Raw genomic sequence first — 12,608 nt, forward strand, 5'->3', positions numbered from 1 at the left:
AGAAGCGAGGTCTGCTCTTTGAAAGTCTGAGTGGGAGCACACATTCTATTTCAGCAAGAAAGATCTTCGAAGCTCGCATTGATGGAAGCAAGGATTGTCCCTCGGAAGTCTGAATAAAAGCAAGAGATGTCTCTCAGAAGTCTAAATGTATGTATACTCTCTTCTTCGGTAATCAACGGAAGCAAAGGTTGTCCCTCAAAAGCTTTCCTCGGAAGCCATAGCCGCATGCACGTCTCCTCTTAATTCTTCATTCACTGGTTCATAGTCACCACTTGGAAATTGGGCAAGGAGATCGGCTAAGGCTTGGCTTTTGATTGCCTTGGGAGCTACACATGTGATCTCGAATTCACCCAGTGCTAACAACCATCTTGCCACCTTCCCGGTTATAGCAGGCCTACTGATGAGGTATCGGATTGGATCACTCCTAGTAACAATCTGAATCTGACGTGCTAAGAAGTAATGTCTGAGCTTTTGAGCGGTGAATACCAAAGCTAAGCAATGTCTCTCTATCGGAGTATATCGGACTTCTGCTCCTTGAATCTTCTGGCTGATGTAATACACCGGGCGTTCTACTCCATCTACATCTTGGACCAATAATGCCCCTATGGACTTGGGGGTTGAGGTTAGGTACAACATTAGAGGGACCCCGAGCTACGGGGCTATCATGGTTTGAGGCGAGGTCAAGGCCGCCTTGATTCTCTCGAAGGCCTTTTGGTGCTCCTGGTTCCACTCGAACTTGGCATCTCCTTTTAACAATGAGCCGAAAGGGGCAGAGATCTCTGCAAGTGCTAGGATAAACCTTCGAATATAAGACACTTTCCCGAGGAACTTCTTTAACTCCTTCTGAGAATGTGGGGAAGGCATTGCTCTGATAGATTTGACCTTGTCATCATCTGGCTCGATACCATGTCTGTGTACAAGAAACCCGAGGAACTTCCCAGCCGTCACCCCGAAAGCACATTTGAGAGGATTCATCATCATTTTGAATTTTTGGCATCTCTTGAATACTTTCTCAAGGTCTCGGAGATGGTCCTCTTCTTTCTTGGATTTCACCACTAGATCATCAACATAATCTTCCACCTCATGATGGATCATGTCGTGAAAGATTGCAGTCATAGCCCTTTGGTAAGTTGCTCCAGCATTCTTGAGTCCGAAAGGCATGACTGTATAGAAGAAGTTTCCGAGAGGTGTTCTAAAAGCAGTCTTTTCTGCATCCTCTTCAGCCATCTTAATCTGATTGTATCCGTTGAATCCATCCATGAATGAGAACATTTGGTGCCCCGAGGTGGCATCCACAAGGGTATCGATGTGAGGTAGAGGGAATTCATCCTTCGGGCAAGATTTGTTCAAATCTCGAAAGTCTACACATACTCTGATTTGACCATTCTTCTTCTTTACTGGCACTATGTTTGCCAACCACGTGGGGTACTGTATTGGCCGGATGAAACCTGCTTGTTGAAGTTTTTCAATCTCCTCCTTAATCTTCTCTTCGAGATCCGGATGATATTTTCGAGCAGCTTGCTTAATTGGCTTGGAGTTTGGGAACACATCAAGATAATGGGAGACTAGGTCAGGATCTAGTCCGGGCATTTCCTTATATGACCAAGCGAACACATCTGAATACCGGCTTATCAACTTTAACAACTGTTCCCGCTTCTCTGGACTAAGGCTCGAACTTATGAATACCGGCCTTGGAGCATCTTGTCCATCACTCAGATCTATTTCAATAAGTTGTTCGGGCTGAGGCTTCGCCCATCTTGCATGCATTCTGGAGCCACTTCAGGCTTTATTACTATGTCATTGTCAGGAGGCTCTTCTTTTGACTCGGAGTCGGTGGCCAAAGAAACCGACTTCCCGCACCTTCACAAATAGTACACCATCTTGCCCCCTTCTCGGACTTTCATTACCTTCCGAGGAATAAGTGGACTTTCTGGTCGAGACATTGCCCGTTTACTTGATTTTGCCCTTGGCTCCTTGTTATCTTTGATATCCTCCTAACGAGGAATTTTTACCCCCCGAGGCTTTGAGGTTGTGGGAACTTCTTCGACAGCCAGTTTGGTGAAGTAGATGGCATCAGAGTAATGAGCTTCATGGATCTCGAAAGGCCTTTCTGTAGCTTGAATTGTCATCGTCTTCTTTCCCCATTTAGCCTTAACACACTGATGATAACTTGACGATACTGCCCTATATCTATGTATCCAGGTCCTCCCTAGAATGATGTGATAATTTGCCTCGGAGTTGATAATATGGAACTTGGTGGCCGAGCGAATCTCTCCGACGGCTAAATCAACTGTTACACATCCTATAGTAACTCTCCTTTCTCCACCGAAGCCAGTAATGACTATTGGCTGTTTCACAATGCGCTCTTCAGGGATTCCGGCCTTTTCTAGAGTAGCGCGAGTCATAATGTTGATAGAGGCTCCGCTGTCTAGAAAGGCCCTTTTGAACTCAACCCCGTTAATAAAAGCAGTCACATAAAGCGGGCGATTGTGAGAAAAAGGATACTTCCGATCAGCCTCAGAGAAAGTAATGGTACTAGATTGCTCTTTTGCCTTCCTCGGGATAGATCCCTCAGTCGACATGCATTCCTCATAGTGTGCCTCGGCTATATTAATGATAGACTTGGTGATTTCTGTTCTTGCCTCCCTGGAAAGTCCAAGCTGGTCAAAGAACTACTTGAACTTTACACAGTCTTGTAAGGTTTTGGCATAGTGATCCGGATCTTTTTCCACTCTTGGAGGCTCGTAGTTAACCATCTCCTCGGTCTCTTCAAAATAAGATGCCACATAAACATGGTGTCCTCCCCTTCCATAGCACTCTTCTCCTCTTTCTGGATCAAAAGGATCTTCGCCATGAGTCATAAATGTTCTGCCCTCTGGATCGAGAGCACTTTCATAGTAAACTTGCTCACCCTCTGGCTCGAGGATGTCGTCCAGATAACAATCATTGTCATCGAGATTGGCGATAGCCTCGATCATCGGGCCTTCATAAGCTATCATAGCAACATTCTTGCCCTTGTCTCGGTGTTGAGGATATGGTTGTTCTCGGATGTCTTGAGTCCCTTGCTTTTTGAACCTCAGTTCGTTTGCCTCGACTTTATCTCTGAAGATTTTCCTGAGAGTCCAACACTTCTCTGTTGGATATTTCAATGTACGATGGTACACACAAAATTTAGGGCTCTCGCGGTCCTTTTTTGATGGCATTTCTTCTATATAAGGCAATTTTAGCTCTCCGTCGGCCACCCATTCCTTAACTAGAGCTTTCACTTCCTCGATTCCACATGGATAAGAAACATTCCCCTTTTCACCATTATATTGCTTTCTCTTCTGGCCTCTATGACCTCCTCCTTGTGAATTTCGGGTATCTGGGGCAGAGGCAGCAGCAACAATAGGTCCACGAGACGATTTGACACTAGTCTTGTAACTGGCCTTAAATCCGGACTCCTGAGCCTGAGGAATGCTAATGTTCCGAGCTGCTTTTATTAATGCCGAGAAGGTGGGTAGCTTGTGATTAACTAGAAACATTTTTTACCTGCTCAATGCCCCTTCTAGACAGATTTGAACCAAATAACTCTCATCTACTGCTTCATGGCAATCCACGGCCTTGTCCTGAAACCTTTTGATGTAGTCAAGGATGTCTTCACTTTCCTACTGCTTTTCTTTACACAATGTAAGTGTGGTCACCTTCTCCGCCACTTGAAAGAACTTAGAGTGGAATTTGTTAACCATTTCCTCCCAACTTCGGACAGAGTTTGGGACCAAATTAACATACCAACTATATGCTCAGTCGGTGAGGGACTTAGAGAATTCTCTCAGTCGGAGGACGTGGTTTGAACCATGAATACCCAGAGTCTCGATGAATCGCACAACATGTTCTCGAGCATTTCCTTGTTTGCCATCGAACTTGATGAATTTCGGCACTGTATATCCCTCAGGGTACGGATAGCTCAGCATCTCAATGGGGTAAGGCGGCTTGACATCCGGATTAGGCAAAGAGGGTAAAGTCCTCTTACCCCGTTCGAGATCGAACATGGCTTGCACATCGGCGAGAGTGAGAAACTGTTGAGGGGGAGAGTTTGATGGTGGTATTCCCGGAACTTGGCTTATGGACCCAAAGACTGAGCTAGGGGCGACTTGGCCATTTTGGTGCTGCGAATTCATCATTGGTGAGGACATTTGATGATACTGGCCATCAGCGCCTGTAGACAAGCCAGTTGGTGATGGGACATTGAATTGAGGCCCGTAAAGTCCACCGCACGGCGCCGCTATACCGGGTTGTGCTTGCAAATTTGTTGTTGGCACCAAAGGATGCCCGTTTGGTGCTTGGGTAACATTTACTGGCGGCGTAACAAGATTAGGTACGGGCAGAGCACCCTTTTGCGCCATCATGCCCCTTGTTTTCCTGGACACCAACAGTTGCCGGAGCGCCATTCATTACACCAGAACCTCCCCTAGTCACCACTGGATCTTGGCTTGGCACGCTGTGGAGCCCGGGCATGGGCAAACTGCTGCCGCCTACTGTGGTTTGAGCATGTGTTACTGTGGTCGTGTTGCTATGAGCCATAGGCTGATTGAGGCCTACTTCTCATTGGATTTGATTTTGCGCTCTGGCGGGAATAACTCCACCACCCGTTTGATTTCCGTTTGGCACCGGTGCAAAATTAGAACTCATCACCAACATGGTGTGAGTGAGATTTTGAAGAGTGGTAAAAATCTCCTGCTGAGTATTTTGAAGTCCTTGAATGGCTTCAAGCAAAAGTGGTTGATCTGGAGCCATGGTCCTGTCATCACTACCATTAGAGGATCCTTGTTGGTGAACTTCATCTTCTCCCGCCATCGTTGTTGGAGTTGTGTGGATTCCAGATCTCGTTGAGACCATTAACCAATCTGCCTCCCCAGCGGAGTCGCCAAAAATGTAGGAGAGGGTTCAAGAAAGGAGTTGGAAAATTTGAAAATCTTCGAAGATCCTTGAAGAACAACTTCGAATTCTCTAGAAGAAATGTGAGAGGCTTAGATTCTTCAATGGTTTCAACTTAAGAACACAAGAGTAAAGGAGATGATGGAGATAAGAGATTGGGTGAAAAAGAAGGCAAAATGGCTAGAGAGAGAATAATGGCAAGGCTCTCCCACGGATCTCCCACTTTCACTCTCAAGGTTGATAATGGAGATGGGAAATTAGTTCTTTCCCAAGAGTTAACTCTCCAAAATCCATTCCTTGTAAAGCTATGGGTGGGTGCTATTTATAGGCACCTCATGATGTAGGATGGAGCCCATGTGCAAGGCACATGGGGAATATTCTCTCTAACCACCTTGTTTGAGGAGGTAACCTCTCCGAGGATGAGGAAAATCCTGAGGAAGAGATCAACCTCTCGGCGAACCCTTCTTCTTAGCCACACCTAACCAATGATCCCCAATCATCCCAAAGGGTCAGGGGTAGTCCCAGAGGACGTCCTGCCGCATAAGGGTCAGGGGTAGTTCAAGAGAACGCCCTGCCGCAAATATTGCCGAGTCTCAAGGACCCCCTAGATCGTGCCACCTCGACCCGGGTATAGGCTAGTTTAACCGAAGAGTGAATTTATCTCCACTCACCGTCCTCAGGATCGGGTTCTTTGTTCGAACTCCATTACGCCCATGGTTCTGGTGCGTAGATTCCGGAAAGCTCCGAGCCCGCAAGTGTTCTGGGACTCATTAACAGAGCGACTTCTAGATTACGTCTGAATCCGTTCGAAGTTAAGTGCTTCGGATCTCTAGGTTCGTGGATCCGAACCATTTCGAGTCCGAGTGCCTCAGATCTCTAGGCTTGCTCAATACCTTTTCGAGTCAGGGCTCGAGTAAGTCTCTAGGTTCGTGGATCCGAACCCTTTCGAGTCCGAGTGCCTCGGATCTCTAGGCTTGCTTAATATCCTTTCGAGTCCGGGCCCGAGTAAGTCTCTAGGTTTGTGAATCCGAACCCTTTCGAGGCTTAGAGCCACTTAGCCCGTTTGATAGCGATAAATCCGGACCCACCAATCTTGGACTTGCGATAAATTCGGGCCCATCAACCTTGGACTATTGGGCCTAAATAATTTAGTGGGCTTAAATTAGCTCCTCTTACAATCACATAACCCAATTGGTCGCATTTCTCTAATTACAGATTGGACTGGATCGAGTTGGGTTGGGTGATTAACAGATAATTAGCACGCTCTTAATTGCACTGTGGCAGAAATTCAAATCCTCTGTGATGGCAGAGAAAGTCTGATGGGTTTTTCAATATTTACGTTCCTTAATCTCGTGACAACATAGTGGTCCCCTGCTTATACCACTTAATGAAAATTACAAAGCCACATAAATAAAGAATGCTTTAACATCATCATTCCAACAAACATATTAATTAATTTATTTATTTTATGTATACGTGCAGTAATAAATGAAGTTTGCCCAGCATGCCACTCTCCATCATCATTTACTTCAATTTAAAAAATCTATTTGCAAAAGAGAACAAATTTGAGGCAAATTATTTTGACTGACATTGGGGTCCAAACTTTGGTAAACTGGTTTATTGGAATGAACTAATAATTACTACCTTATATTATCAAAAGAGTACGTATTAGTTGTCTGCTCACCTAATAACGTAAGGGACTCTATAATTACTAATGTACATGGCTAAAAATATAGAAATAATGTGGATATAAATCACAAAATATCAATGGCTATTCGTGCATGTTGATGTGATATTTTGAAATCATGTAATAATGTAATAATTTTTATTGAAACATACCGACCGTGTAACACTTCTAAAATAAAGAGATTGATCTAACCAACTAAGCGCTTAGGGGTGAGGGGCTGTTGCATGTGATGGTTCGTGAAGATTTTTCCTAAGCCTATTTTGATGATTTAAAATGTTTACATTGTAAGGTTTTTCATACATATTATTCATGAAAAAAAAAAAAAATCGAATATCCGTAACTTCATAATCAAGTTTTAATTGTTTTAAATAATTATCAAAATCATACTAACTATTAATTTTTTGAAAACAAATATAGTCTTGTTATTGGGCTAGAGATGTTTAATTAATTTAATTTTTTTATGAATAATTTATTTAACGAATCTTACAATATAAACAATTTAGATTATTGAAATAGGCTTGGAACAAATCTGCACTAGGCCGCAAAGCAACCTGCTGTGCCTAAAGGTTCAATGCTTTAGTGAGATCCGATGCGATTCAATTTAACTTCCCTTTGCTTTTTTTATTTTTTATTTTTTTCTTGTGCCAATTATGTAAGGCTCTTCTTTATACTTGGTCGTGTTTGGCATTAGTTAAAAAAATTATTTTATTTTCTTTTATTATTATTTTTTTAAAAAAAATTATTTTTTAATTAAATAAGTCAAAAAGTAAAAAATTGTTTGTCAAGAACCAAACAAGCAACTAAAAAAACTAAAATATAGTCAAATTTTTTACCAAAAAAAAAAAAAAGTATTTCGTAATTTCCAAACACTTCGGTGTGTTTGGTTTGGTTTTGGGAGATAAATTTTCAAAAAAAAATTTGAGGAAAGAGTTTAAATTTTTTTTTAGTTTGTTTGGTTGTATATTTTAGAAATAGTTTTGACGTATGGGAGTTTGGGATGATATGATATTTTGTTATAGTTGAGTAGATGTGCGTGAGAAAAAAAGTGATTGAGAATGAGAGATGATAGAAAAAAAGTGATTAATTGATATGTAGGAGAGAAAAAGTGATTTTGAAAAAAAAAATTCCAGAATCACTAACCAAACAAAATTTTAGAAAATTTTCTCCAAAATTTGTTTCTAAAAAACCAACCAAACAAGTCTTCAACTTTGTTAGATTTGAAAAAAAAAACAAAAAAAACAAAAACAAAAACAAAAACAAAAACAAAAACTACTAAAAAATTGTCAATGCCAAACCCGCTTTAGGCATATTAGTAAAAGGAATAGTTTTTCCCCCATCTTTGTAGAGAAACCGGTTTTGTGATTTCATGATTTTGACAGCCAAATTTCATGATATATTTCGCTTTTAAGGATGGAAAAAAATACATCAAAAAGTAAATCAAAATCACTAATCTTTTATATTTATTTGTCAGTAACCATGTTTTTCAGTGATCATAACAGTTTTGTTTGAAGATTCATCCTTTTATATAGAGCTGCATATAAGAAATTAGTACCATATAGATAAATAAATGAAATTTGAAAAGATTAAAAATGGATACTTTAACAAGGACAAAAATTATAAAATTGCAAAAGAAGAAGGTTATTCCACGCTATAAAAAAGCAAAATTTTCAATCGTAAAAGTAATCAATATGACCCAAAAAAAAAAAAAAAAGACAAGAAAACAAAAATCCTAACAAACTGTCATAACCTTAGGGATTGAAATCAAACTCCTCCGGTGACTGTAAAGTACAGTTGAATTAGATTCGAGGCCCAAACTCTGGCTGTACCTCAAGCCAGTTTTAGGATTGTAAATAAAGAACCCTTCTTCACATTGCAGCAATATTTCACCATGCTCCCACATACCTTTGACTTCAAAATGTCCATTATCAGATCTCCCACCTGGTGCATGAATATCAATTCTATACTCTTTCACCCACTCTTTCTTCTCCCACCCTTTTAGTACCCATATGTCGATCTTTGTGTGACACGAACGATCAACCATGCCAAGATTACCATTCAGATCAAGCAACTGAAACAAGTCAAGGTCTTTTGAATGAAAATTAGGATGGGGAGTCATGTGAAATTTCTCATTCTCAATATTAAAAGAAACTATCATGCTCTCTGAATTTTCATGTGTGAAAAAAGGGCTAACAAGCCAATGCAAAAATCCATGAGCAAACACCGCCTTTCCTTGCATCGGATAAGGGGGAACTTCCACAATCTCTTTCCATTCGCTCATACCCAAACTATATAATTCAACTCTTGACAAAACTTTCAAATCCAATTCTTGGTACACGACGCGAACAAGTTTATAGGCTCTAGTTGAACTATCAAACCCTAACCCACAACTCACCACGCCTGGGACAGCCTGGAGTGTTGTTGGCAACGGCAACTCAAGAAATTTGTTTCGAAGAGGATTGAAGAGAACGAAGCATTGTTTCTTATTATATGAAAAGGAAAGTAATCCTTGGCACGAACCCTCTAGACTGCACTCATTGAAATCCAACTTGGCTATAGGGTTTTCAATTGCCTTCAAAGTTCTATTACTTTCTTGAACTAAATGAAAGCTCATGTTTTTTCGCTTAAGGGTAGGGTAAGAAAGAAGTAACATAATTGGTTCTTCAATGGTTTTTGTTAAGTGCATGTTAGCAAGGAACGGATCGTCGATGATGTGGCACCAGAGCTTGGAGACAGATCTTGATTGGAGAAGGGACTTTATGGGTATTCTTGAAAAGATGTCGAAGACGATGTCGAGTGGTAGTTCATCCATGGCTTGCTGTTGTTCAGAGCATTGAGAATTAATGTTGCTAGGTTTATATAGGATGTTGTTGATGATGTTGTTTGTTTCTTCCATGAATGAACCCTAGTTGACGATATTCACAATCTTATTCAACTAGGAAATTTTCGCTACGCTGTTTTTTGTCTCTCTGCATATTCTAGTTTAATTTTATATAGGACTTGAACCCTAAATATACTAAGCCAATGATTAATACTAAGCTGCCAGAGTTAATCATTGTTTCCATAGGAATTATTTTGTTTCTTCGGTTTGACCGTAGAATCATACCTACCTTGTTTTGGAAAACACAAGATCGGTACCTACAGATTTGGAACCCAAACTCCTTCCACGCTAAGGTATTATTATTATTATTATTATTATTATTTTGTCTTTATTTTCTTGTGAACAATCCAAGAAGTTTGTTTGGTTGGCTTCTTCTCCTTATTCTTTGTTTCTTTAATAAACAGAAATTAAAAATTTTAAAATTGTATTTGAATTATGGATTTGAATAAAAAATCTCAAAAGAGAAATAATAAGGACAATATAAATTAATTTTTTTCGGAATTTTTTTTTTCTTTCTATAAAACTCTATCCAAGTTTATGATTTAATTAAACAATGTAAGTAAACTAATGGAAGTTCCTTACAACATCTATCAAACCGTGTAAAAATTGTATTTGAATTGATTTGAATAAAAATTTCAAACGATACGATAAGAACAATGTGAATAAAATATAAATTAATTATTTTTTCTCTAAAACTCTATCTAAGTTTATGATTTAAAAACAATGCAAGTAAACTAATGGAAATTCCCTTGTATATTTTTTGGGGGATAAGTTGTACACAATATATTTTATTTTTTTTTGTGTTCATTTGGTCCATTCAAGCACCAAGGATTCTCTAGAGTGAAATTTTCCTAAAGTTTCCTAAAGTACTACATTGTGTGGTTGAGATTTACTGGCAAGTCACATCAGAAAAATTGATGTGACTTGCCAGTAAATCTCAACCACACAATGTAACACTCTAGAAAACTTTAGGAAAAAATCACTCTAGAGGATCCTTGCTCCCATTCAAGAGGGGATGGATCATTTTACACTGATTGTTAACCTTTTAATCACTTTGAATAGAGTAAATTGATTATTTTGCTACACAGTGCCCGTTTTACAACTGAGCTTTTTTTTATCACCTTTTGACTTTTTTGTAAGATAAAATTTTGTTTGGTTTGGAGTGTTAAAAAAAAAAAGTTTTTGAGTTTTAAATTTGTATTTTATTAATTTTTTAAAATATTTTAATCAATAATTTTTTGACTTTCTAGATCCACTTAATATTAGTATACTTAAAAAGTATAAAATTTATATAAAAATATTTAAAAATTCATTAAATACAACAAAGTACGGAAAAATAAATTTTTTTTTTGTATTTTTTGTTAATTGATTTTAAAAAAAATTCCCACAAATATAAAAAAAATTACTAAAAATAAAAGAAAATCTTAACAAAAATACACTAAGATTTTTATTCAATTTTTTTTTGTTGTTGTTTATTTTTAGTTTATTTTTAATATTTTAAGAAATTTATTTTACTTTTTAAACGTATGTTGATTATCTACATCTAAAAAGTACAAAAACTATTACAATTTTAGAAGTGTGGAGAACTTGTTACGTTTTTTCACTTTTTTTTAAATCTCAATTTTACACTATCAATTCCACTATGTTTTTTAAAAGTCATTAAGAGTCAAATATAAACTAATTATATTTTTATTTTTTGAGTTGAACACTTAAATTCTAATTTTATCCTCTCAAATCTACTATGTTTTCTAAAAGTCATGAAGAGTCATATATAAACCAACTATCTTTTTATTTTTGGAGTTGAACACTTATAAATATAAGCAAACCGTCTCCCTTCTTATCCCCCAAAAAAAAAAATCTCTTTATTTTTTCACATTGATAATGATTGAAAAACAAAAAATAATTACTATTTCTAATTTTCTGTGTTTGCTTCTATACTGATATATATAATATTTACAATTGTCCATCATGAATCAAATTGTCGTGAAAAATTTTAGTTGAATATTAAAATTGTATGCATCCATTCAAATCTAGGCAGAGGAAAACGCATACGTTATTTGTACTGCATCTCAAAAATTCGCAGGTTATCTTCATACACTTTTTTTTTTTTTATATTTAGATTAGATTTTCTTAACTGTAATATTTTACATGGTACTTTAATAACCAATACATGATATCAAAATTCCAAACAAGAATCACTTTCATTGGTTTTATTTTTTAAATTTGTTTTCTAGTTTTTAGTTTTTTATATTTTTGTTGTTCATTTTTTATATTTTCTCAGTTTTAGTGACTAAAGATATTACATTTTTTTTTTCATATTTTATATTTAAATTATACTTTTACATGAATATTTAATATCTAATAATCTAAATAGAATTAAAAAGTAAAATATTAATGGTAAAAAATTTATAAATTCGAACATATACGGGAAATAAAAGGGATATTAAAGCAGTGTCAAAGACAAAAAGACTATGAAAATCAAAAAATTTAAAACAAAAGTTTGAAAAACAAACCAAATCAAACACTATAAAATTCTCTTTTGTTAAATCTTTCTTCACTAATCTCTAATTTTACACAAATTATTCACAAATTTCTTTCAATTTTATGTGAATTTAATAATTTAATTAAAAATAGTGTATACACACAAAAAACACAAAAATGTAACCCTAAAAATGTACATTATGACCAACTATTTAATTAATTAACTTCTTATTGTTAACTATATTATATTGTTGCAAAAGATTTTACAAATTACTTTTGTAATATCTTATATATGTTGGTGTCTACATATATAAATATATATATAAAAACATATAAATGTAAATTTATATATGTTACTGTATTCATACATTGTCAATCCGTAATATTATATTACTACCGGATACTTTAATTTTCTAACATGTATCACTTTGGTAATATAGTTATACTCGTTAAGAAAAAACTGCATAATTGTATATTGTTTTCTTATTAACTTATGTTCAATACATATATACATACATGTTATACAAATAAGTGTTCACAATGAACACTTTCAATAATAAATCAAGGCTTTGCAAAATACTTCCATCACAATTTGTACTTTTTTTCCTTTATAGAAAAAATCACATTATTGAGGGAAAATGGATT

At 36.9% G+C, this 12,608-nt stretch overlaps 1 protein-coding gene across 1 annotated transcript; it reads right to left on the bottom strand.

Annotated features, from left to right (window-relative positions):
- Positions 1–8,333: 8,333 nt before the first annotated feature.
- On the bottom strand, positions 8,334–9,497 carry LOC145806864 (F-box protein At3g07870-like). The gene has a single exon (XM_082904697.1). The coding sequence runs from the start codon at positions 9,495–9,497 to the stop codon at positions 8,334–8,336; it is 1,164 nt and encodes a 387-aa protein (XP_082760823.1).
- Between the last annotated feature and the right edge of the window lie 3,111 nt (positions 9,498–12,608).

The sequence above is a fragment of the Camellia sinensis genome, chromosome 14, assembly GCF_055761805.1.
Source record: "Camellia sinensis isolate YWXY chromosome 14, ASM5576180v1, whole genome shotgun sequence".
Classification (NCBI taxonomy): domain Eukaryota; kingdom Viridiplantae; phylum Streptophyta; class Magnoliopsida; order Ericales; family Theaceae; genus Camellia; species Camellia sinensis.

Coding starts and splice junctions, on each gene's coding strand:
- LOC145806864 (XM_082904697.1), bottom strand. CDS start 9,497: ATGGAAGAAACAAACAACATCATCAACAACATCCTATATAAACCTAGC.